General features: G+C 37.9%; 1 protein-coding gene across 12 annotated transcripts in view; it reads left to right on the top strand.

Annotated features, from left to right (window-relative positions):
* MAST2 (microtubule associated serine/threonine kinase 2) overlaps nt 1-27,873 on the top strand; it is a 200,988-nt gene that overhangs the window by 81,991 nt on the left and 91,124 nt on the right. For all 12 annotated transcript variants that reach the window (XM_082364124.1, XM_082364119.1, XM_082364118.1 and 9 more), the window contains exon 4: nt 4,221-4,252. In XM_082364124.1, coding sequence (XP_082220250.1) covers nt 4,221-4,252 — 32 coding nt within the window. The remainder of the gene's footprint in view (nt 1-4,220; nt 4,253-27,873) is intronic.

The raw sequence follows: 27,873 nt of genomic DNA, 5'->3' as shown, positions 1-27,873 counted from the left end.
CTCTGGGTCTTAGTTGAGGCATGCGAGCTCTTAGTTGCGGCATGTGTGTGGGATCTAGTTCCCCAACCAGGGATCGAACCCGGGTTCTCTGCATTGGGAGCGTGGAGTCTTAGGGATGTATTTCTTATATGTAAAAATAGATAATATAAAAGAGAATAATAGATTTGATGATATAAAAATTAAATTCTTTGGTGACACCATTAAAAAAAATAAAAAGACTGAGAGAACATTTTCAGTGAATATAATCCACAAATAATTAGTATCCAGAATATATTAGGTAAATGTCTATAACTCAATAAGAAAAATGTTAGAAAACCTGATAGAAAAATAGGCCAGGGATATACACTTGACCCTGCATCTTGGCGGACTCCCCAGCCGCATATATGGAGGGCCAACTGTACTGTATGGCTCTGTTTTATCTAAGGGACTTGAACATCTGCAGGTACTGGTATCTGCCAGGACTTCTGAAACCAATCCTCCGCTGATACCAAGGGACGATTGTAAATAGGCAATTCACAGTTGAGGAAACCCTAATGGCCAATAAACATATAAAACACTGTTTAGCTTCACTAGTAATTATGGGAAATGGCAATTAAACCCATACTGTGATATGATCACAGCCCTTAGATTGACAAAAATTAAACAGTCTAACAAATGCCAGGTATTGGCGAGTATGTGAAGTCATTTGTTCAACAAATTTTTGAGCATCTACTACTTGCCAGTCACTGTTCTAAGTCGTTGAGGTACCTTACTAAATAAAACAGACTAAGATCCCAGCACTCATGGAGCTTAGATTTTAGTGGGGAAAGACAGAAAACGAACAATAAACATTATAAACAAGTAAATTACGTAGTATGTTAGAAGTGGTAAGTGTATTGAAAGTGTATTGGTTATAAAAGCAGAGTGGAGTAAGAGTGTGATGGGGTGGAAAATACGTTGTAATGTTATATAGAGCTATCAGGGTAGTAGGCTTCATTAAGAACTCAGGTGAACATTGAGCCAAGAGATTTGAAAGCTGTAGGGGTTAGCCAAGGAAGTATTTGGGGAAGAGGAGCATTCTAGGCAGAGTGCACAGATTAGCACAAGGCTTTAAGGCAGAAGAATACCGAATGTGTCTGACAAACGGTAAAGTCCAGTGTGGCTGGATCAAAATGTGCAAGTGTGCACGGGAGAGGGGAGGTCAGAGAGATACTGGGGAAGGGTGGTGGGTTCACCCATCTAGGTCTTGACTTTTATTCTTGAATGAAATGGGGAGCCATTCCAGGATTTTGAGTAGGAGTGTTGTGATCTTACTGACCTTTAAAAGGATCACTCTGTTAAGAACAGACCATGTGGGTTAAGGCTAGAAGAAGGAATGGGATACCAGTTGGAGACAGTTGTGAGGCTGGGGAGGTACCATGGTGGCTTAGATCGTAATAGCAAAACCCAAGAGATTCTGTAACTCATTTAGCAGTGAAACCTGACCTAATTTGAACTCTTCTGGTGACAAAACTGAACTGAGACTCTTTAGAGTTTTTATCACATTTATTGTGGCTGTCATACATTTTACTGGAGAAATCTTAATGTTTTTGGTGTATTTTGTTGGTGACCTAGTCTTTGTTGAGGGTGTTATATATTATATATATAGGTATATGTGTGTGTGTGTGTGTGTGTGTATACATATATACATACATATATATACATATATATACATATATATATGTGTATATATATATATATATATATATGCTATTACTTTAATTACCCACCCCCAATTCTGATTTCTAAAACATGACTAAATCCAAGGTTTTTGGTTAAGAGATTGTAAACATGTAAGTCTTTGGAGATAGTGAAAAATGGTGTATTCTGGCTGTATTTTAAATTTAAAGCCATTAAGAATTCCTGTTGGATGGGATGTGGGGTGTGTTAAAAACAAGAGTCCAGATGTCCAGGGTTTTGGTCTGAAAAACAGGAAGAATAGAATTACCATCATCTGAGATGGGGAAAGGCTATGGTTGGAGTCCGTTTTGGTGGAGAGAACACATTCAGTTTTGGACACTTTGGATTTGAGATGTTGAGAAGGCAATTGATTATAAGTGTCAGGAGTTTGGGAGACAGGTCTGGAAAGGAGAACTCTTAGGAAGTGTTGGAGGGGGAAGGTAAATTGGTACAGTCATTCTGGGAGCAATTTCTGATGCAGTTTCTGACTCAGTTCATGCCGCATCTAAGTGTATACTTCCAAGAAACTTTGTATACATGTGCATGAGGAAGCAAGTACAGCATGTTTATAGGAGCATTGTTTTTTTTTGTTTTTTTCCCCCATTTTTATTTATTTATTGTTTTTAATTTTTATTTTTTTAACATCTTTATTGGAGTATAATTGCTTTACAATGGTGTGTTAGTTTCTGCTTTATAACAAAGTGAATCAGCTATACATATACATGTGTTCCCATATCTCTTCCCTCTTGCATCTCCCTCCCTCCCACCCTCCCTATCCCACCCCTCTAGGTGGTCACAAACCACCGAGCTGATCTCCCTGTGCTATGCGGCTGCTTCCCACTAGCTATCTATTTTACGTTTGGTAGTGTATATATGTCCATGCCACTCTCTCACTTTGTCACAGCTTACCCTTCCCCCTCCCCATATCCTCAAGTCCATTCTCTAGTAGGTCTGTGTCTTTATTCCCGTCTTACCCCTAGGTTCTTCATGACCTTTTCTTTTTTTTTTTTTTCTTAGATTCCATATATATGTGTTAGCATACGGTATTTGTTTTTCTCTTTCCGACCTACTTCACTCTGTATGACAGACTCTAGGTCCATCCACCTCACTACAAATAACTCAATTTCGTTTCTTTTTATGGCTGAGTAATACTCCATTGTATATATGTGCCACATCTTCTTTATCCATTCATCTGATGATGGACACTTAGGTTGCTTCCATGTCCTGGCTATTGTAAATAGAGCTGCAATGAACATTTTCGTACATGACTCTTTTTGAATTATGGTTTTCTCAGGGTATATGCCCAGTAGTGGGATTGCTGGGTCGTATGGTAGTTCTATCTGTAGTTTTTTGAGGAACCTCCATACTGTTCTCCATAGTGGCTGTATCAATTTACATTCCCACCAACAGTGCAAGAGTGTTCCCTTTTCTCCACACCCTCTCCAGCATTTATTGTTTCTAGATTTTTTGATGATGGCCGTTCTGACCGGTGTGAGATGATATCTCATTGTAGTTTTGATTTGCATTTCTCTAATGATTAATGATGTTGAGCATTCTTTCATGTGTTTGTTGGCAATCTGTATATCTTCTTTGGAGAAATGTCTATTTAGGTCTTCTGCCCATTTTTGGATTGGGTTGTTTGTTTTTTTGTTATTGAAGGAGCATTGTTTTGATGGAGAAGAAAAACATGGAAAGAAAATTAAATTTCCATTTACTGGAGAATGGATAAATAAATACTATAAAAATCTATAGACTGGACTACTGTACTATAGATATATGAACTAAAGTGAAATATATTCACATGGGTGAATCTCCTAATTATAATGTAGATTGATGTCAGCAGATTAATATATACAGTGTTTTAAGTATATAATTTAAAAATGTGTAAAACAATACTAATAATTTATGGATATATGTAATAAAAAATAAAGACCCTTATGGAAAAGATAAACAAAAAATTAAGAATAGTTGTTAAGTGGAGACTAGTGGGAGGTGGGACTTGATAAATTTAGAAAGCAAGTCACAGAGGCCCAACTGCTATTGCAAGGGTTATTTCTCATGCCAGTGGTGTGATAGTCATCTCTTTGTGATATTATTTTCTGTACTTATTTGTTTGTCAAAAATATTTTATAATTAAAGAAAATATTCCATTTCATTCCTTTCATATCACTGACTCTAATGATATGAGTCCTTTACAATTCATCAGCTGTTGATGGCTGGCCCAGTGAATACCTGGAATCTTCACTGGCCAGTTGGTTCCATCTAGGGGTGAAAGTGCTGCAAGTATTTCGTGAGACATTCCTTTTGGGAAGGAAGAATGAGGAGATGATAGATAGTTAACCAGACTGCTTATTATTTCACTAAAATTTGAGAGACAAAGAAAAAGGTTATTATTTAGAAATATTGAGTTTTTGCCATTATTAAGATGATGCTATAAATCTTCTAGGACATTTAGTACAGACCTGTAGGACTCAGATGGGTCCTTATTTCTCTCTAACTTATGTTTGTGTTTTGCTTTTCAGAAGGAGTTGAGCCTTCCAAGAAGAGGCAGCTTGTAAGTAGATGATGATTATGATTATGATTATGATATCCTGCTTAGGAATCCCTCCTGGGGACTGTTCTCAGTATCACTCAGAGGACTCTCATTCATGAGTGTTTTTTTCTGTGGACTCCTGTCTGGGCCAGTGAAACCAGTGGGCCAGCCTACTTCTCTCACTAGGTCAGCTCCTCCCCTCTCCCTCATCACTCCCCACCCCAAATCCTCTTCTCTGTGTCAATTTTTGCCTAGGGTCTGGGGGAAAGCTGCCACTTAAATATCCATCACAGTCTTATGCTTGTATTTTGGGCTTTACCGAGTTTTAGTAGAATCAAGCTTTTTTAGAATGTTAAAATTGAAACTCTTAGCATCTACATCTGTCCCATAGCATGGTACTAGGGAGAGGTCAACAAGTTGGGGCAAACAAAAGCTACGTTTGGGTTTACGGTTGGAATAGGGCTGTCGTTTACCTGTTTGTTCTCTTCTGGCTTCAGGGCTGGGGAAATTCGTTAATAATCTTTGTCTCTGGATTTAAATTTCATAGGTTTTCTTGGCTTGCTTTTTGTCTAAGACTTTTGTTGGGGTAGTACTGCATATTTGGCTAACCAGAATCATCTAGAATGCTTATTTTTCAGATTAAAAACAAACATTTAAATAATAGAAGCAGTTAAAATGCAGATTCTGAGCTTGTTTAAACTAAAATCTCCATGTCGGGGCCTGGGAGCCTGTACTTTTGCACCTGCGAGCACAGCCACTGTGATTTTGCCAAGGAGCAAGATTTGGGAAACACGAAAGAAATAGGGCTGTGTTAAAATGATGGCTTTGAAAAATCTCTCACAGACATGTATGAGACATGACTATAGAGAAGACACGACAGTATTCCTATTTATTTATTAAGTATACTTTATGTATGTATCATATGCATTTAAAAATGTGTGAAACACATGGTGTTTCTGTTACTGTCATCCTGGGATTTTGTTTTGTAAAAATGCTCCAATGATTAAATTGTCCTCTGGGATTCTTGTAAAATCCTTTTGGCTGCTTTATGAAAACTCACTGTGCTTTGATATAAAGAGACTGGAGTTATGAGTCAGCAAACTACTAGGGTTCAGTCTTGGCTATGTCACTTAATTAGCTTTGTAATGTAGAGGAATTGCTTCATCTCCTCAGTTGCCTTATCTATAAAATGATAAACCATGATACCTGTTTTTTTTTTCATATATATATAGGTATTAGAAAGATCACTTAATATATGTGATAGTGCTTCATTTTTTAGTTTTAGTCTAAGATGTGTTAGTTTCAGAATTCTTGTAAATATATTAGGTTAAATTTGGATATATTTCATTATTTAAGAGTCACATTTCTGTCTTTAAATTAATTTCTAGCAGTGGATCTCAATTCTAGGTTCTCAAGTGTCCTGAGTCTTCTAAAAATTGGGCAAGGGCACTACCAGGACTCTTAATGGAATGATACACTGAGTAGGTATACATAACTGAAGGAGAGTGGCTTTTCAGCATCACATTCAGCAAATATTTGTACTTGGTCACTTTCCTATTATTTCTGTCATTTTTTTTTTTTTCTTTTGGTTCCCTTTATTTGGAAGTTCTCTGAGTTTTGCCTTTGCTTAAGGTTAGGTGAAATGAATTAAGGCCTGAGGCAGGTAGCTTCTTCCAGGAATGTGTGCCTCTAATGAATAGAGTTTGCTGAGAATGAAGGATATCCTGTGAAAATGATTTTTATTTGAAACTGGAGGAATTTTTGGGTCAATTTAGTTTTTTTTTTATTATTGATTGAATTTTTTTTTTTTTAACTCTTAATCTTTATTTATTTGGCTGCGTCGGGTCTTAGTTGCGGCACGGGCTCTAGAGCGTGTGGGCTTAGTTGCCTCACGGCATGTGGGGTCTTAGTTCCCCAGCCAGGGATGGATCCTGTGTCTCCTACATTGGAAGGCGGATTCTTAACTACTGGACCACCAGGGAAGTCCCAGGATCAATTTAGTTTTAAACTAGAGGAATTTCTTGGTTATTTATTGTAGATAAAGTTAGGCGTTTTCTAACTGCCTTTAAATATTTAATTAATAAAGATCAGAAGTACTTTTTTTTTCTTTTTTTGGCTGCACTGCGTGGCTTGCGGGATCTTATTTCCCCGACCAGGGATTGAACCCCGGCCCCAGCAGTGAAAGCACCCAGTCCTTAACCACTGGACCTCCAGGGGATTCGCCAGAAATACTTTTTAATAAAGTAACTCCCATTTAAACAATTGATCATTCAGTAAATACATACTAATAGCTACTGTGTGTTGGGCACTGATCTAAGTTCTGAGGTTACAAGATTCAATTAGACACATTCCTCTATTCTGAAAACTTAGAGTTAAGTAAACCAGAAAAATACGTGTTTTTTATCTTTAGTATTAGAGTAGAAAGAGTTTTATTCTGGAAGGAATCTTGGAAACATGGATACTAACCTAGGCTTTGCCACTAACAAGTTATATGTGGTTTCAACAGGAACTATCATTTCTGGGCTTGAAATGCCTCACTTGTAAAATGAAGGGGCTGGCTTACCTGGGCTTACCTGATCTCTGTGCTTAGTCATCTCCCCAAATAATTGAAACTCCATGGTACCTCTTCTTCAGAGAGCTGGGCAAGTCTTCGTAGGGAGTATGCAGTAGGAGGCAGAACATGACTTAGCATCTGAAGTAGAGAAGACAGGAAATTAAGAACCACAAAGCGTAAGGTGTTTTGAATAAGTTTAATCAATACTTGAACATTTGTAGTAAGTGTGGAGAAACTGATGTTAATAAAACGAGTGACTTACCACTTAGCCCATTATTTCTTGTCCTTGTAGCCTAGTCTGGAAAGTTAAAAGTTATTATAATTGTCCTCTGAGTCTTGGTCAGAAGGAGAGGGGTATTGTACTTAGATCCCTATTTGCTTCTGCCCCAGAATGGCTCTTGCAAGAGCAGAACCTACTGTATGCCCACCAGGTATAAAGGCCCATTTCCTTTGGCATGTTCTCACTAGTATACATTATGGGTGCAGAGAGATTTGGAGTTTGCAGCTGGTTTGGTGTTCTTGTCTTTAGAGAGGGAGTCAGATTCATTTAATTAGCATAATGTTAAAATAGCTGAGCAATATAAAATAAATGAAGTTCAGTCATTTTGGAGGCTGTCAGTTGTTATGCTTTTCCATGTAATTTGGTAGTTGCATGAAAATGGACAGGAACTAAAAAATGGATTTCGAGATGTATGTGATATCTTGTCATTATACAAAATACACTTCCACCCAACAAGTAATTCCTCCAGTGTCTCCAAATTAGTAAGTGGAATTATAGCATAGAAGTAAAGATCCTGGGCTTCAGAGTCAGGCAGACCTAGGTTGAGTCTCTGCCCTACCATTTACTACATACTTTTTCATAAAACAAGTTACTACATTTCTGTTTGTCTTTTTGCTTCCATTTATTCGTTCATTTGTTCAAATTCATCCATCCATCCATGCATCTATCCACTGTATTTATTCAGTTCTTGTTATGTGCAGGCACTGTTCTAAATACTGGAGATACAGTAGGTTTTAGCAGACAAAGAGACGGACAGACAAAAGCATGTATGGTATGTCATGGTATTGAGTGCTATGAAGAAAAATAAAACCAGATAAAGAGATATGAGGGTATGTGTTTTTGTGGGGCAGGGGTTTAAATTTTTTTTTAAATTAATTAATTAATTTATTTTTGGCTGCGTTGGGTCTTTGTTGCTGCTCGCAGGCTTTCTGTAGTTGCGGCGAGTGGGGGCTACTCTTCATTGCGGTGCGTGGGCTTCTCATTGCAGTGGCTTCTCTTGTGGTGGAGCACGGGCTCTAGGCATGCAGGCTTCAGTAGTTGTGGCACACGGGCTCAGTAGTTGTGGCTTTGCAGGCTCTAGAGTGCAGGCTCAGTAGTTGTGGTGCACGGGCTTAGTTGCTCCGTGGCATGTGAGATCTTCCCAGACCAGGGCTTGAACCCGTGTCTCCTGCATTGGCAGGTGGATTCTAAACCACCGTGCCACCAGGGAAGCCCAGGGGTTGAAATTTTAAATCATGTTTTCTAGGAATTTTCTCATTAAGATGATGTTTGAGTAGAGAACAGGAGTCTGGAATGAGTGATGTTGATGTATATACTGGGCAAGAGCATCCCAGGTAGGGATACAGCATGTGCCAAGGTCCTGAGGTGGGAACATGCTTGGCATGTAGAAAGGAGGCTGGAGTGGCTATTGCTAAGTGAACAATGGTGTTGGGGTGGGAGGGTGTAGAAGAACATGAGGCAGGAGCTGGATTTTATAATACCTTGTGGGCCACAGAAAAGACTTTGCATTTTGTACTAGTTGGGACAGAAAGTCAGTGGGTAGTTGTAAGCAGAGAAATGATGTGATCTGTCAGAGAGTTTTGGGGGAAGGGCAATTTGTTTTATTGAAATATGATTTTTTTAATTGAAATATGATTCACATACTGTATAATCACCATTTAAGAATACACAATTCACTGGTTTTTAACATATTCACAAGGTCTTACAATCATTACTACTTTCAATTAGAACATTTTCATCACCCAAAAAGAAACCCCCTACTCCTTTGCAATCACTCCCCTATTCTACACTCCCTCTAGCCCCTGGTAACCACTAATCTACATCTGTCTCTTTTTTTTTTTTTTTTTTTGATGTGGACCATTTTTAAAGTCTTTATTGAATCCGGTACAACATTGCTTCTGTTTTATGTTTTGTTTTTTTGGCTGTGAGGCATGTGGGATCTTAGCTCCCCAACCAGGGATCGAACCCTCATCCCCTGCATTGGAAGGTGAAGTCTTAACCACTGGACTGCCAGGGAAGTCCCCCTAATCTACATCTGTCTTAATAGATTTGCCTATTCTGAACATTACATATAAATGGAATTATATAAAATGTGGCTTCTTGTGTCTGGTTTCTTTCACTCAGCATAACTTTTTCAAGATTCATCCATGTTTTAGCACATGTCAGTACTTCATTCCTTTTCAAGGCTAAATAATATTCCATTGTATGTATGTACCATATTTTGTTTATCCATTATCCATCAATGGACATTGTGAGTAATGCTGCTCTGAACATGGATGTACAAGTACCTATTTGAGTGTTGCTTTCAGTTATTTTGGGTAGATACCTAGAAGTGGAATTGTTGGATCATATGACAGTTCTTTAGCTTTTTGAGGAACCACCATACTGCTTTCCATAGCAGCTGCACCATTTCTTACTCCTACCAGCAATACACCAGAATACACCAGGGTTCCAGTTTCTCCGCATCCTAGCTAACACTTGTTATTTTCCATTTTTAAAAGAATAGCCATCTTCACATGAAAAGATGCTCAGTATCACTAATTATTAGAGAAATGCAAATCAAAACCACAGTGAGATATCACCTCACACCTGTCAGAATGGCTATCATCAAAAAGTCTACAGATAGCAAATGTTGGAGAGGATGTGGAGAAATGGAAACCCTCGTACACTGTTGGTAAGAATGTAAATTGGTACAGCCACTGTGGAAAACAGTATGGAGATTCCCACAAAAAACTAAAAATAGAACTACCATATGATCCAGCAATTCCACTCCTGGGTGTATATCTGGAAAAAATGACAACACTTATTAGAAAATATACATGCACCCCAATGTTCATAGCAACACTATTTGCAATAGCTAAGATATGGAAGCAACCCAAGTGTCCATCAACAGATGAATGGATAAAGAAGATGTTTTATATATATAAATACATATATGTATGTGTGCACAATGGAATATTACTCAGCCATAAAAAGAATGAAATTCTTCCATTTGCATCAACATGGATAGACCTAGAGAATATTGTGCTTAGTGAAATAAGTCAGACAGGAGAAAGACAAATACTATATGATATCACTTATATGTGAAATCTAAAAATAATACAAATGATTGTATATACAAAACAGAAACAGATTCACAGGCTTAGAAAACAAACTTGTGGTTACCACAAGGGAGAGGGAAGTGGGGAGGGACAAATTAGGGGTATGGGATTAACAGGTACAAACTACTATATATAAAACAGATAAGCAACAAGAATTTACTGTATAACACAGGGAATTATTCCTATTATCTTGTAATAACCCATAATGGAGTATAATCTGCAAAAATACTGAATCACTATGTTGAAACTAACACAATATTGTAAATCAATTATATGTTAATTTAAAAAAATAGCCATCTTAATATGTATGAAGTGGTGTCTCATTGTGGTTTTATTTTGCATTTTCCTAATTACTAGTGATGTTGAGCATCTTTTCATATGATTATTGTTCATTTGTAAATCTTCTCTGGAGAAATCAAGTTCTTTGTCCATTTTTTAATTGGTCTGTTTATTTTTGTTGTTGAGTTGTAGGAATTCTCTCTATATTCTAGATATTAAGCTCTTATCAGGTATATGATTTGTGTATATTTTCTTCCATTTTTTGGACTGTGTTTTCACTTTCTTGATAGTGTCCTTGATGCACAAAAGTTTTTAATTTTGATGAAGTTCAATTTATCTATTTTATCTTTTGTTGCTTGAGCTTTTGGTGTCATATCCAAGAAATCATTGCCAAATCCAGTGTCATAAAGATTTCCTCCGTATGTTTTCTTCTAAGAGTTTTAGCTCTCATAATTAGGCCTTTGATCACTTTTGAGTTAATTTTTCTTTATGATGTAAAGTAAGTATCTAACTTCATTCTTTTGCATATGAGTATCTAGTATTCTCAGGACCATTTGTTGAAAAGACTGTCCTTATTAACCCATTGAATGGTCTTGGCACCCTTGTCAAGTTTTTGACCATACATGTGAAGATTTATTTGGGGGCTCTCTATTCTATGCTGTGGTCTGTATTTCTGTCCTGTGCTAGTACCCCACTGTTTTGATTACTGTAGCTTTGTAATAAGTTTTGAAATCAAGAAGTGTGAAATCAAGAACCAGCTTTGTTCTTCAAGATTGTTTTGGCTATTCAGGGTTCCTTGTGATTCCATATGAATATTAGGATGAGTTTCTCTATTTCTGCTATAAAAAAAAATTGTTGGGATTTTGATATGGATTGCATGGAATTTGTAGATTGATTTGGGTGATATTGTCAAACTTGACAATATTAAGTCTTCCAATCCATGAATATGGGATGTTTTTCCATTTAATTTCTTTCAGAAATGTTTTGTAGTTTTCAGTGTACAGGTCTTCTCTTCCTTAGTTAAATTTATTCCTAAATATTTTATTATTTATGATGCTATTATAAATGGAATTATTTCTTAAATTCTTTTTTAGATTCATTGTTCATTGCTAGTGTATAGATGCAACTGATTTTTACTGGTTGGTTTTGTATTCTCCAGCTTTGCTGAATTTGTTTCTCATTGTGGTTTTGATTTGCATTTCCCTAATGACCAATGATGTTGAGCATCTTTTTGTGTACTTGTTGGCTATTTGCATATCTTCTTTGGAGAAATGTTTATTCAAATCCTTTGCCCATTTTAAAATGTGAGTTGTCTTTTTACTGTTGAATTGTAAGAGTACTTTATTTATTTATTTATTTATTTATTTATTTATTTATTTATTTATTTATTTATTTATTTATTTATGGCCACGCCATGTGGCATATGGGATCTTAGTTCCCCAACCCGCACCCCCCTGCAGTGGAAGCACGGAGTCTTAACAACTGGACCGCCAAGGAAGTCCCTGTAAGAGTATTTTATATATTCTATATACTAGACCCTTATCAGACACTTGGTTTGCAAATATTTTCTATTCTGTGGGTTGTTGTTTTACTTTCTTGATAGTGACCATTGATGCACAAAAGTTTGTAATTTTGATGAAGTCCAGTTTATCTGCTTTTTCATTGGTTGGGCTTTTGATATCATATCATATCTAAGAAACCATTGCCTAATTTAAGATCTGATTTGTTCCTGGGCTTTAAATTATGAAGGTAACTGATTGATGACACAAAGAGGCTAATGCTATTGAAAGAAGAATTTATTACTTACAGTTTCCTCAAGAGAAGGGGCATGCCATGCCATGCAGGGCCACATGGGGAAAGCACCAGGTTTGGTCAGGAGGCAGAAAGCTGCAAGGGGAAGCCAGAGAGCCTTTATTGGGGTTTCCACAGGAAAGGCAAAGCAGGGCAGGGTAAACAGTTTAGGGCTGGCTACTTTGAATAATGTTGGCGGGTTCAGGGCTAGAGGGCTGGTCTTTAGTTGTTTGGTACTTGGCCCTGAGTGATATAGGGCAGATGAAATAATGGCTTGATGTCTTCGAGTTTGATAAAGGAGGTGGTTGGGAGTGTGGACTCAGGATTGATTGGAGGGTTTGTAATAGCAGTTTTGCATACCTGCAAAAGCTGGATTACAGAGGAGATATGAATAAGTTTGGCTGTTAGTTTGGCTAGCAATTAATGGATGCCAAATAGACAAATACAGAATCTAAGAAAACAGTTAGAATGAGGTTATGATGATTTACTTCTGTTTCCTTTTAAGGGTTTTATGGTTTTAGCTCTTACTTTAGATCTTTGATTCCTTATTAGTTAATTTTTATATGTGGTATTATTTTTATATGTGGTATAATTTTTATATGTGATATCGGTAAGGGTCCGATTTCATTCCTTTGAATGTGCATAGCCGTTGTCCCAGCACCATTTGTTGAAAGAACTTTTCTTTCCCTAGTGAATAGTTGTCTTAGGTTTTAGCAAGGTCACTGGTTGGTCAGACTGTAGGGAGAGCAGGAGTGAAAGCTGGAAAGTAAGTGAGGAAACCATTACAAAATTCAGTCAAGGTGATGATTGCTTAGACAGGGTGGTAGCAGCTTAGGTGGTGAGAAGTGATTGGATTCTGGATGTATTTTGAAAAGAGAGCTGACAGTATTTGTTGATAGTTATTAATTTTGGTATATGAGAGAAAGAGGAATTGAGGGTGATGGTAAGGTCTTAGGGCTGAGTAGGTAGATGGATATGGTTGCCATTTACTGAGCAAGTAGAGAATATTGTGAGCGGAGCAGGGTTTTTTTGTTGTTGTTGTTATTTTTGCTCTTGGGAGGGGCAGGATAGGGGTTGTTGGAGGAACTTTGGTGCTTGCTTGACATCCAAGGAGTGTTGATAAAGCAATTGCATATATGAATCCTGGGGATCAAGGGTGAGATATGATCTGGAGATATACATTTAAGGATTGACAGCATATAGATGATATTTAAGCTATGGGATTGGATGAGATAAACTACTGAAATGCTACTTAAGTGTGGTCAGCTGACTGGTGATGATCAATGAACTGTTTGTTACCAGTTTGCCAGGAGTTAATAAGTACAGAAATTTAGAGTAAGCAATTTGACATTATTGTGACCTTCAGGCATTTGATCATTTTTCTGTTATTTCATATTTATTGTATTTTGCAATGGTTTGTGAATGGATGGAGATTTCACTTGGCCTGTCACCACAGCTAGCTTGAGAAGCATTGACCTGGTGAGTGAGTGAATCTAGATAGAAAAGTTATCTAAGGACTGAGCCCTGGGGCACTTCGTATTTACTTGTTAAGAGATAAGGAGAATCCATCAGTAAAGAAGACTGAGAAGGACCGTCTGAGTGAGGTTGCAACAAAACCAAGAGAAAGTGGTGCTTCCAAAGACACAAGAAGAAAGTGTGTCAAGGCTATGTAAGATGACCAACTAAGAATTGATCTTTGGGTTAGTAATAGGGAAGACCAAATTGGTGACCTTGGCAAGTGACATTGATCAGAGATGGGTCCAAAGCTTGATTTGAATGGGTTCAAGACAGAATAGGAGACAGTATTATCTATGTGTTATTTGTGTTAAAAAATGTTTAACCTCAATCTAATGAATGAGGAAACAGAGAAGTTCAAATTGAGGGGATAATCTGTAGAACTACTGGCCTGAACTCTTCAAAAATGTTGAAGTTGTAAAAGACCACAAACAAGCAAACACTAAAGATATGCTCTAGATTATTGGAGAAAAGAGACTTGGTGAATAAATGTAATTCTTGATTAATTTTTGGTTGGATCCTGGATTTTAAAAAATAGTTGGAGGACATTATTGGGACAGTTGAGGAAATTTGAATGTGGACTTTCGTTGGGTGAAAGTGTGCCAGTGTTAAACTTCCTTAGTGTGACAATTGTGTGGTGGTTGTTCCTTGTTCTTAGGCCAATGACATTAATTGTGCAAGTATTTGAGAGGAGGTATTATGATGTTTACAACTGACTTTCAGATGGTTCAGTTAACAAAAAATAAGTGTGTATATGTGTGAGTGATTGAGTGTGTGTGTGTGTGTGTATGTTAGAGCAAGAGAGGGAGAGAATGAGAGGGAAAGAGAATGGAGAGAAAAAAGCAAATGTAACAAAATGTTAACAGTTGTTAAAGGTAAGTGAAGGGTATATAGTTTCATTGAATTACTCATGTTCCTCTTCTGATAATTTGGAGAGAAGGTAGTGAGTCTATACTATTGTTTCAAAGTGATTTGCTGAAAAGAGGATTTTAGAAATCAGGCGACACCTGGAAAGGTTATAGAGTTGAGTATTTTTTCCCTCTTTTTTTTTCTTTTTTATAAATTTATTTATTTTATTTTATTTATTTTTGGCTGCATTGGGTCTTCGTTGCTGCGCATGGGCTTCTCATTGTGGTGGCTTCTCTTGTTGCAGAGCACGGGCTCTAGGCGTGCGGGCTTCAGTAGTTGTGGCTTGCAGGCTCAGTAGTTGTGGCTCACGGGCTTCAGTAGTTGAGGTTCGCGGGCTCTAGAGCACAGGCTCATTAGTTGTGGGACACGGGCTTAGTTGCTTCATGGCATGTGGGATCTTCCCGGACCAGGGATCGAACCTGTGTCCCCTGCATTGGCAGGCGGGCGGATTCTTAACCACTGCGCCACCAAGGAAGTCCCTCCCTCTTTTTAAAACATAAATAGGAGATATTACATCTTGTTTGTATGTCAATGAAATTATCCAGTAGTGAAGGAGAAGTTGATGCAGGAGAGGAGAGAACAACTGCTGGAATATTCTTGAGTAAGCAAAAATGGAGGCCATCTAGGTACATGTGGGGGTATTGGCCTTAGACAGGAGTGTTGACAGTTTGTCCACAGTAGCCTCAGGTACCTCACTTTATTTGTAAAAGATTATGCATGTAAAGTGTATGGCGCAGTGCCTTCAATTAAGCGCTCAACTATTTGTTATTGTTAAAGCATTTAGTGCAATGCCTATTACTAGCAGACTTTGAAAAAAATGGTAGTTGTTTTTTATTGTTCTTATTATTAGCAGTCCATAATTACCTGTTAGAAACTGTAAATGCTTCAGAAAAACAAATTAGTTAAGATCCTAAACCAAGTTAAAAGAACAATAGTGTGCCTTAGAAGAGCCACAGGATATTCATGGTTGGCTTTGGTCACATTAGAGAAGAGAGCAACTAAATTCCAATATGCGGAATGAGAACATCCAGGTCTGCAATGATAAGAGCTTTGTTGGGGCAAGATTGGTTATGAAAGTTCTTTTGGCCTGGCTCATACCATTTATTTTAGATGTAGCTTCCTGAAATTAAATTGTTTTCATTTTTAGAAAGCTATTTCATATTCAAACTCATCTGGGTATTTTTTAATGCATTAAAAAATCTAGTCTAGAATACCAGACGTAGAGGAGCTGATAACTTTGTTGACAGTGTACATATCTGTGGAAAAAAATTTGAAAGAAAATGAAGTTCTAAAGCTATTTATATTTGTTTACCCAAGCCAAAGGAGTATTGTATTTTGCTTTTTCTCAATCTAAACAGTTCTGAATGACTTCCCTCACCTGGCTCTGTGGAGGGGACCTCCTCTTGGCAATTCCTTTCACATAGGATTTTTTTGTTTATTTGTTTGTGAATTTCAGCACCAATACCTAGGCCCTACACTTAGGAGCTCAATGTAAATAGTGTTTATGTCTCTAGTTACCCAGAAAGTTAAGCTTTTCTAATACCTATTACAACTCAAGGTAATTGGCCTCATATTTCTTGAAATGTCTTTATTTCTTTGAGGCTGTGAGCAGTCAGTAGAGGTAAAGAATGGACTGTAGGAGTGAAGAAGTAGCTAAGCACCTGTCATGCTGTGTGTGTGTGTATGTGTATGTGTGTGTGTGTGTGTGTGTGTGTGTGTGTGGATGGGTGTGTGTGTTGCTATTGGTGGCCTTTATTAAACTTAAAGAGTCCTTTAGGATAGTTACCTTTTTGCAGTGCTGGCTTACTCATTTGTTCAGTGGACTAGGACATCAGATATTGGATGAAAGTAAATGCCAGGTGTCTGCAATGATAGGCAGTGTGCAGAGAGGAGTTCCTGGGGCTCAAGGATTTGATGTATCAAGCTTTACCACTGTGAAACTGACATGTGAAACAGTGTCATGTACTTTCCCACTCTGATGCAACTTGATGGTATTTGCCTGGATGAATGCTTCTGGAGAATGTGCTAAAAAGAGATACCACCTGCTACACACAGTAAATCCTTTGTGTGGTGTCAGTGGTGCCTGATATAAGACTTTAGTTTCTGTGTGGACTTTGCAAATCAGGAAATTTTGGTACCTGTAAGGACTTTGAAGGCCAGAGTGATAGCTTTGTGTTACATTTAACAGTATTTTTTTTTTAAATTGGGCTTATACAGGAAATGATCTTACATAGGTTCTCTACCTCTCCAGTGGGAAGGCAGGGATTGGCAGAGATTGGCAGGGATGAGCAATAGTTATTACTAATTTCCCAATAGGAACCATTTTGTTGTTAAAAAATGGACATGGTTTGTCAGTGAGCCATAAGTATGTGGACACAAGACCTGAAAATGGAGAATTCGTGAGAATCTGTTTTGTTACTGTTATGTTGAAAATAGCTATCATTATGCTGATCATCTGCACGTTTATATGTCTTGACCTTGCAACTACCAATTCACTATAATGTACTTGGATATCTCAGAGACAGCTCATCTTTAGCATTTATAAAACCAAAGGTAGGGACTTCCCTGGTGGCACAGTGGTTAGGAATCCACCTGCCAACACAGGGGACACAGGTTCGAGTCCTGGTCCGGGAAGGTCCCACATGCTGCGGAGCAACAAAGCCCGTGCACCGCAACTACTGAGCCTGTGCTCTAGAGCCCGCAAGCCACAACTACTGAGCCCACGTGCCACAACTATTGAAGCCTGCGTGCCTAGAGCCCCTGCTCCGCAACAAGAGAAGCTACTGCATTGAGAAGCCCGCGCACCGCAAGGAAGAGTAGCCCCCCCTCGCCGCAACTAGAGAAAGCCCGTGCGCAGCAACAAAGACCCAACGCAGCCAAAAATAAATAAATAAATAAATGTATAAAAACAAAAAACAAAAAACCAAAGGTATTATCTTTCTCAGAAATCTACTCCTCTCTTATTCTCTAGCTTACTAAATGGTACCACTTCCTCAGGATAGAAAACTCAGTTATTCTTGTCACCTGTCTCTGCCTCACACCAACTCCTTTCTTTAATACCTCTAAATATCTCTTAAGTTCTTCTACTTCTTTCTGCTACCACTGGTGTGTCCATATTGTCCAAGCCATTGTAATCTCTTGGCTCTGCTACTGCTGTAACTTTCTAACCAGTTTTTCTTTGTCTAGCATTGCTTACCCCCCAGTCCACCCATCCATTATAGAATAGCCAGAAAAAGTTTTTTAAAGTACGGATTTGATTATTAGATGTTTATTTAAACTCATTTAGTGCATTTTTTATTACTCTTAGGATCACATCTGAAAGTCTTGACATGGTCCATAAAACTGTCTGTACAATCTGATTCCTGCCTTTGTCTCTATATTTTGCACAGTGTGTTCTCTGTTCCTGGAATGTTCTTTTCTTCATCTGTGCCTGGCTAGCTCCTACTTATTCTTTAAGTCTCAGCTTACATCTCACTTCCTTATGAAAGGTTTTTCTGATCTCACCCATACCTTGCTGTCCCTAGGCTAAGTTGAGTTTCCCAGAATGTACTTTGATTAAACCCTGTACTTTCCCTTTATAGTTCTCACAGCAATTGTAAATAAGGAATTACTTGTCTGTCTTCTCCCATTGGATTGTCTATTAGTCTGCTTGGGCTGTCATAACAAAATACCAGGACTTCCCTGGTGGCGCAGTGGTTAAGAATCTGCCTGCCAATGCAGGGGACACGAGTTTGAGCCCTGGTCCAGGAACATCCCACATGCCGTGGAACAACTAAGCCTGTGTACCACAACTACTGAGCCTGCACTCTAGGGCCCGCATGCCACAACTACTGAGCCCGTGTGCTGCAACTACTGAAACCTGCGTGCCTAGAGCCCGTGCTCTGCAACAAGAGAAGCCACCACAATGAGAAGCCCGAGCACCGCAACAAAGAGTAGCCCCCACTCACCACAACTAGAGAAAGCCCGCGCACAGCAGCGAAGACCCAACGCAGCCAAAAATTATTAAAATTTAAAAAAAACAAAAACAAAGAACAACAAAATACCACAGGCTAGGGGCTTAAACAACAGAAATTAATTTTCTCATAGTTCTGGAGGCTAGATGTCCAAGATCAAGGTGCCAGTTGGTTTCTAAGGAGGGCTGTCTTCCTGGCTTGCAGATAGCCACCTTCTCACTGTGTGCTCACATAGCCTTTCCTCTGTGTGTGTGTGTGTGTGTGTGTGTGTGTGTGTGTGTGTGTAAGGGGGGGTGGAGAGAAAGAGAAAGGTTGAGGATCGAGATCTTCCTTCTCTTATAAGGTCACCAGGCCTATTGGATAAGGGCTCCATTCTTATGACCTCATTTAACCTTAATTACCTCCTGAAGATCCTATCTCCAAGTACAGTCATTGGGGGTTAGAGCTTCAACATATGAATTTTGGGTGGGGGACACAATTCAGTCCATAGCAGATAGTAAGCTCCATGAGGTCAAGACCATGTTGTGTGGTACATGGGCCTAGGGCCTAGTATGGAGTTTAACACATAGTAGGCAGCCACTTAGGCCCATTCCTAACATTTGTGTGATCTGGGACAAGAATATAAATGGAGATATAAATGTTTAAGAATTTTAAGTAAAGCTAACAAACTGTAAAATAAAATATGTTCTACCCTCCTATCTTGAGAAATATAGTTTCATAATAACAAATTACAAAAAATATGGGTGAAACGATTGATTTTTAAAGTGCTAAATATTTTATTAATATTTAATTTAATATTATTAACTATTAATAACAATGAGTACCAGGCGGACGTTGCAGCCAATTCAAAGGAGAAGTGAAAAAAGTACAAATTTATATGTAGTAAAGAAATGTTGACATAAATTTATAAATTGTTACAAACCTGGATTTTTCTGTGAGGAGAAGGGAAGTCAGTTGAACCTCCACTATACAGAATTTATTTGCATATCTATAGACAAGAGCTATTTTGTATTGCTATCAGTTATCTGTAACTTAGAGAGCTGTAAAATAGCACAAAGGCAATAAAAGACTAGAATCAAATAATTTAGTCTCTAAACAATACATAGTTTTCAATCTGAAGATTATTATTTTTTTCTTTACTTACACCAAGTTTTCTTACAGTCTCTCCCACCCTTTTTTTAAAAAAAATTTATTTATTTTATTTATTTATTTTTGGCTGCATTGGGTCTTCATTGCTGCACGCGGGCTTTCTGTAGTTGCAGCGAGCAGGGCTGGGGACTACTCATCGTTGCAGTGCGCGGGCTTCTCATTGCGGTGGCTTCTCTTGTTGAGGAGCACGGGCTCTAGGCGCACAGGCTTCAGTAGTTGTGGCACACAAGCTCAGTAGTTGTGGCTCGCGGGCTCTAGAACGCAGGCTCAGTAGTTGTGGCGCGTGGGCTTAGTTGCTCCATGGCATGTGGGATCTTCCCGGACCAGGGATCGAACCGGTGTCCCCTGCATTGGGGCGGGCGGATTCTTAACCACTGTGCCACCAGGGAAGTCCCTCTCCCACCCTTTTGATTAAAGCAATCTCAAATATTACTCTTGATCATAAAACAAGGTTGGTCTTATTAAATTTGGCCTAGTTTTTTACATAGGGGTAGCAATAAGGTTAATTTACTGTTTGGCCTTCTTAAGTTTGCTTTGCTGGGAATTTTATAAAGAATCTCAGATTGAACTTTTAAAAGCCACTGTTACTTGTATTTCAAGGCTAGAGAGCCAAGCTTAAGAATCTCTTTATCAGCGACTTCCCTGGTGGCGCAGTGGTTAAGAATCCGCCTGCCAGTGCAGGGGACACGTGTTCGAGCCCTGGTCCGGGAAGACCCCACAGGCCATGGAGCAACTAAGCCCGTGCACCACAACTACTGAAGGCTGCGCGCCTAGAGCCCGTGCTCTGCAACAAGAGAAGCCACCGCAGTGAGAAGCCCGCACACTGCAACGAAGAGTAGCTCCCACTCGCCGCAACTAGAGAAAGCCCACACGCAGCAACGAAGACCCAACACAGCCAAAAATAAAATTAATTAATTAATTTAAAAAAAGAAACTCTTTATCAGATTTCTTCTGTAGTACCTATAAATTTGGGTGGATTCTTCTGTTTTCAAGGTCCTTAAAAATGTCCTAAGGGTCTTGGGTCTGCCAGGAGGTGATCTGCTGGACCCTATAAAGCCAGGTACCAGGCCATTTTTCCTGGGGGGGTTTTGTGTTTATTGGCTTCAAAAAGTCAACCTTAGTTCTTTAAAAGTGGTTTGTTATACCTGATTAAATAAGTAGCATTCTCAAATATGACATTTTGACAAACTTTTGGTTGCATAACCATTTTTTACAATTTTATTTTAAGGGGATTCAATAAGGAAATTTAGTAAGACTTTCGCAAGTCCCACTGGGGGTAGTCAGTGAGAATCAGATATGATTTAGAAATGTTTCCTTTTACAAAAGCAAATTATTAAGGATTTAGATAGATTAAGAAGAAAGAGTAGGTTTCCTTATATATCCAGAAAATAGACTTTAAGACAGTATTCCAAACAAACTACAGTCATCCCTCATTAGTTCATTCAATCGTAGTGTAATTAATTTTCATTTCACTGGATCTTAGGTTGGTAGTCTGCTTCTTGACTAAAAAGAGCTCTGGAAATTCTGACTCAGTCCACTGGAATGGTCTGAAAGTTTTCCAGTTGTCCAAGTGATAGCATCAGAAGCCTGTACCCAAGAGTCTATTCTTTGAAGTGTCAAATAGTTTGAAATACCTGCTGCAGTCCTTTTCCGTGGGACTCAGACAATTGTTTGTTGAAAACACAGACTTTGGCTTCTAGTTGATTATAGAGCCTTCAGACTAGCATCAGTGTAAAACAAAATCTCTTCGTAAATGACAGAGACTTAAAAGAGCTGTGGTCAGTTTATTATGGACAATTTTTAAATGTGAAAGTTCTGATGAGAGTTTATAACAAGAATAATGCAACTAACAGGGAATTAAGTTTTTCTGTAGCATGCAGAACAAGAATAATAAAACCAATTCAAAAAAATATGGATGAACATAACTTTTACAGAGGAAAAATTCTTGATATATATATAACATAATAATCTTATGGCAGAGAACATACCAAGACCAAACTAAGGATATCAAGTAAAAAGATTTAGTAAGTCTGCAGTAAATGCTGGACATTTATCAATATATTTTTATAAAATTCCATTGACCTAGAAGATGCTAGATTTAGATTTTAAAAGTAAGGCTTCTACCAAGTAAGCATTTTAAATGATAACTGAAATTAAGACTAAAAACACTAAACTATTATTTCCTAAAATCTGGCAAAATGCCATGAGGACTCATAAAACAGAAACACATTATGGGATAGCAAGGGCATTGACAAATCTCTAGGAACGTCCCATAGTTATACAGTTTCTAGAATATTTATATTCATAGCATTTTAGCTGTATATATTTCAACTAGGGAAGGCTGAGCATCTTTTCTTATTTGACAACTTTTCCCATGAAACTCATCAATAGTAAAACATCAAATAAACCAAATTATCTCTGGCATCTCTCTAAAAATGTGAAAGAACACTTCTTTGTGATTTTTGCAGGAATGTTCTGGGATATCTCAAAGATATTTTTAGGTGGTAAGAATATACTGAAAGTTTTATTTTACTGTTTCTTATATTTAGGAACTGATTTGGGGAAGGCTAAACTGCAAAGAGTTGTCAGTGAAAACACAAAGATAAGAGTTTGGTGTTTGAGAAACAATACCTGGTTACTTAACCAAGGTGACAATAAAACATTTAAAAATAAACAGAGAAGGTAACACAATTTTGAATAACCTCAGCTTTTTCATGAGGAACCTTATTTTGCGTGTTTTCTTAAATAATTAAGGGCATAATAAGTCAGAATAAAGCAAAGAAAGTTATTCTATTAAGACACAAAATATTTGCTATCTGGGCATATTACATAGAAAAAAAGAATACACTTTAATAAGGTAGGTGAAGGCAATAAACAATAAACCAGGGAAACTGGCCCATCAAAATTGAGCAGACTTGGCTAAGATTTTAACCAGTTCATGGCTTTTCAGACTCACGGCATGGTATTATAAACCATGGCAAACAAAAATCACTTTCCTAATTTTGTTCTTTATTACTCTGCTTCATATTCTGGAACATATTTACACTTTACTTGAGGACAGTTCTTAGGGTGTTGTCAGATCAGATTTAATTTTATAGTAATACTGAGATGATATTAACATGTAATGTGTTTATCATTGCTCTCTTCAAATGAATCAATAGATAAACATTTTTAAATGTCTGAGAGGTAATTAGATTTAGATGAAGTTCTGAGGGTAGGGTACCCATGATGGGATTAGTGTCCTTTTAAGAAGAGGGAGAGAGACCAGAAAGTACCTGTGGCTCTCCCCTTCCTCTGCCTCCCCCCTCCTCTCCCTTCCCCTCTCTCTCTCTGCCATGAGGACACAGTGAGAAGGTGACTGCTGGCTACAACCCAGGAAGTGGGCCCTACAAGGAACCAAATCTGCTAGCACCTTGATCTTGGACTTCCCAGCCTCCAGACTGTGAGAAATAAATGTCTGTTGTTTAAGCCAAACACACATATACAAAACCTTTCAGTTTCCATTTATAGTACATGTTATTATTGATAGTTATTACCCATAGAAATAAGCTCTTTGGGGGTCCCCAAAAAGTTTTGCTTGATGAATTTTGAGAAATATATATGAAACTGCACAACTCAGATTGGGACTCGAACTTAGCCAGAATCCAGACTGGGACTTGAACCCATGGGGCAGGACTCGAACCTGGCCAGAACCCAGGTTGGGACTTGAACCCACTGTCTTTTAATTGAGATCACATACCTGGTCTCAGGACTTAATGAAACTCAGGTTCTGTATGTCTAGTTGCAGAAAGAATTCAATGAGAGACAAAGTGATAGGTAAGAAGTGGATTTATTTAGAGAGATAACACATTCCATAGACAGAATGCCGTCTGTCTCAAAAGGTAAGAGTAGCCCCAGGGCATGGGGCTATCTTGGAAAGTGAGAGCAGCTATGGGAGAAACACACTCCACAGACAGAGTGTGGGCCATCTCAGAGGCCCTGATATATGGGGTGGTTAGTTTTTATGGACTGGGTAATTTCATAGGCTAACAAGTGGGAGGATTATTCCAACCATTTTGGAAAAGGGGCAGAGATTTATAGGAATTGGGCCACCGCCCACTTTTTGGCCTTTTATGGTCTGCCTCGAAACTGTCATGGCTCTGGCGGATGTGTCATTTAGCATATGCTAAGGTATTATGATGCTCATAATGTATTATGAGCATATAATGAAGCTCAAGATCTACAGGAAGTCGAATCTTCTGCCATCTTGGACCTAATCGGTTCTAACCAGTTTTTGTCATGTCCTTAAGGGCTATGTCATGCTTTTAGAGGTTGTACCCTGCCCATTTCCCTCCTGTTTCATATACACCATGCAATTACCACCACAACCAGGATATAGAACAGTTTTATTACCCCAAATATTGCCTGTGTAGTTTTGCAGTCAATTCTTCTTTCACCTCTTGGTCCCAGGCAATCACTGATCTGCTTTTTGGCACTCTAGATGAGTTTTGCCTGTGGCAGAATTTCATATAAGTGAAAATCATACAGTATCTACTCTTTTATATTTAGCTTCGGTGTTCCTGTTCATTTTAATACTTAGTATACCTTGTGTGAATAGACCACTCTTTGTTTGATGGATATTTGGGTTATTTCTGTTACTGAATTGAACTTGGGTATGCTTGCCCGCCACACAGCAAAGCCAGCCTACTGACACTGACTGGGTTGTGGTGAAGGAAAGTACAGCATTTATTGCAGGGCACCAAGCAAGGAGAATGGGCAGCTCATGTTCTAAAAACACAAACTCCATGATGGCTTTCAGGAAAGGACTTCTAAGGCAACATTAGGGGTGGGATTGCAGGGTGCCTGGTCAGCTCATGGACTGTCTTCTGATTGGTTGTTGGTGGTGAGGTAACAGGGTGATGTTTTGTTAATCTTAATCATCAACCTTCTGGTTCCGAGCAGTCTGGGGTCTACCTGCTTGTGCTCAGCATGTAGTCACCATCCTCCACTTGGGTGGGGGGGTCTTAGTTCCTGCAGAACAACTCAAAGATATGCATCGGATTGTTATGTATATCCCTTAAGAAGGAGCTAGGACTCTGTTTTATTGCTGAACTATTGTTTAAGCTATCATTACTTTTCTTACTTGACTGCTTTTCCTTTGTTTCTGCATTCCCTTACTTCCCTAATTAGTAACTGCTTAAGTCTGCTCTTTGGAACTCAGGGAAGGCCTAGGAGACTAAAGCCTTTTTCTACAAACAAGAAACAGGGGACATGGAGAGGTCTGTCACCCAGAGGGCCCTACAGGGTCCTGCTTGTTTTCATTTACAGTTTTTGGATATCGTGAATAAAAGTGCTATGATATTCATATACAAGTCTTTTTATGGACATATGTTTTCATTTCTCTTGGGTGTATAGCCAGGAGTGGTCAGACCATAAAAACAGTATCCCAGTCATTGCTACCACCAGTGGGAGTAACTTATCAGCCATAAACAAACCTAAAACAAAACCGAATTATATAGAGGAAAATTAAAATTAGAAAAGGAGAGACTAGGCCAACTTCAGATCGCCACTTCAGATTTACCTCTCAAATTCAAGAAGAGAAATGCCTGGGCAGTCCACATGAGATGCACTTCTTTCATGTGGCTCTGTGAGGTGAATCCATTGGACATTTTGGTGGAAGACTTCCAACACTGTTTAACAGGTAATTTTCCAAAAAAGATAAAATCATGGCTCTCATCCAGATATAAAATGAAAACATTTAAAGGTTAGAGAAACAGACAGATATTACAACCAATTATCAATTTTTCCATTATCAATTTTATATGATTGAAAGTTGGCAAAATATTAAAGATGATAATTGAATTAATACTGCACCCATCTAGGTGTTCATCTGTTTGAGCACTAAAGGCAAACAATTCATGTTATAAAAATGTCCATACTTTTCCTTGACTTTATTAGCAAAGCCACTATATTGTAATTAAGATTTTCTTATAAATTGTTTTGTTTTTATGTCAATTATATCACAAAGACTAGGGAAAAAGAATGTAAAGTGTGTTGTTAATAATTATATTGTTTACATATTGGAATATTTTGAATATACTAGGTTAAATATATTAAAATTTTAAAATTGTGTTATTTTTTTTTTGAATAGTAAATTTTTTTTAATTTAAAAAATGTATATACACAGAAGAAACTCCAGAGAGTAGAAAATCAAATGTTTAAGAATATACAAGAAATAATTAGCAGTAATTATCATTGGACAGGACATTTCATCTTGGCATACTTTATGTCCTTCAATACAAACTTTCATATAAAATTGTGTTATTTTGACAATACCAGCTTAATAGACTTTCTTGAGTCATTTTGTTTCTTAGTTTTTTTTTTTTTTAATTAGAGGTTATTTGTTCTGCTGTAGCAGTAGAAATTGGAGTTGGCAAAAAAAAAATTCTTAAAAGCAATACATGGATTTAGAAATGAACCACGAACTTCACACATCAAACTTTGTAATGGAGTCTCATGATAAATTATTGTTGTCACAGAAGATATTAAGCAATATTTTAATATCACCTTATAAATTGCTGTCACTTATGTTGCAGTTTCACCATCTCTTAAAGCAGTAGCTAGGCAGCCATATGACATGTCTTAAGATCTCCTTTGGGACTTCCCTGGTGGTCCAGTGGTTAAGACTCCACACTCCCAATGCAGGGGGCCCGGGTTCGATCCCTGGTCGGGGAACTAGATCCCTCATGCCTCAACTAGAGATCCTGCATGCCGCAACTAAGTCCCGGCGTGACCAAATAAATAAATAAATATTTAAAAAAAAAAAAAAGATCTTCTTTAATGTTTTCAGTGCTGGGATATTATAAAGAAAACCAAAAATAGCAGACTAAACCTTGATCTGTGATGGTCCTAATAAAGTAGTCTATAGAAATCAGTTTGGGGTTATTTTTTGGTGAATCTTCTTCATAGTCATGCATGATGAATGTACTCTAAAGTAGCCCCTGTAGTCTCCTCCTCCTGGTGTTCATTTTTTTGTGTAATCCTACTCCCTTTGAGTGTGGCAGTACCTGTGACTTGCTTCTAACCAATGAAACATAATAAAAGTGATAAGATGTCATTCATGTGGCTATATTATGGTATATAAGACTTTGTCTAGTTAGTAGACTTACCATAGAAACAGTCTGTACTGGTTTGGTGAAGTAGGCAGCTATGCTGGGAAAGCCCTTGTGACAAGGAACTATGGTAGCCTGTAGGAGCTGAGGTTGGCTTTCACTTGATATCCAGCAAGAAGCTAGGGCCCTCAGTCCCATAGCCACAAGGAAATTAATTCGGCTAACTACCTGATTGAGCTTAGAAGTGGATTCTTCCCTAGCCAAACTGCCATATAAGAATGCAACCTGGGTGACACATGATTGCAGCCTTGTGAGACCCTAAACAGAGGACCTAGATAAGCTGTGCTTGAATTCTTGACTGACAGAAACTGTGAAATAATAAATGTGTGTTGTCTTAAGTGGCTATGTTTGTGGTAATTGGTTATGCAACAGAAAATGAATACATCATGCAAACTTACTTTTTCCACTTTTTTGCTTTAATCTCCTTATATTTTATTGCAGTGTTACTTTCATTGTATCTGCTATGTGGAATTTCTTTTGGCTAAAATATTTTTAACCTTTTAAAAAGTGAAAGAGCCAAATAGCCAAACTTAAGATTTCTTTTGTTTTTTTGCCCTTCCCCCATCCTTGTCAAATGATAAATGATAACTGTATGTTTAGGTTTGTAAAAACCACCACATAATTTTCTGTGATGGTTGTACCATTTTATACTCCTACCAGTGATATTGAGAGCTCTAGTTGGCCCATATCTATACTAACAATTGTTATAGTAAGACTTTAAATTTTAAGGCCAATCTAAGTGGGTGGATAGTGTTATTCATTGTGGTTTTAACTTGCATTTCTTGGATGAAAAATGCTGTTAATAATAAATACATAAAGCAACCAACATTTGTAATTACTGTTTACTAGATTCTATTCTAAGCACTCTATACATAATAACCAAATAGTCCTCATCACAGCCCTATGATATATGTGCTGTTATTCCGTTATTGTTGTTATTATTATTATTACTACTATTAT

The sequence above is a fragment of the Balaenoptera borealis genome (genome assembly GCF_965194805.1).
Source record: "Balaenoptera borealis genome assembly, chromosome: 1".
Classification (NCBI taxonomy): Eukaryota; Metazoa; Chordata; class Mammalia; order Artiodactyla; family Balaenopteridae; genus Balaenoptera; species Balaenoptera borealis.
The sequence above is the reverse complement of the archived record's forward strand: the minus strand, read 5'-3'. Positions and strand labels throughout refer to the sequence as shown.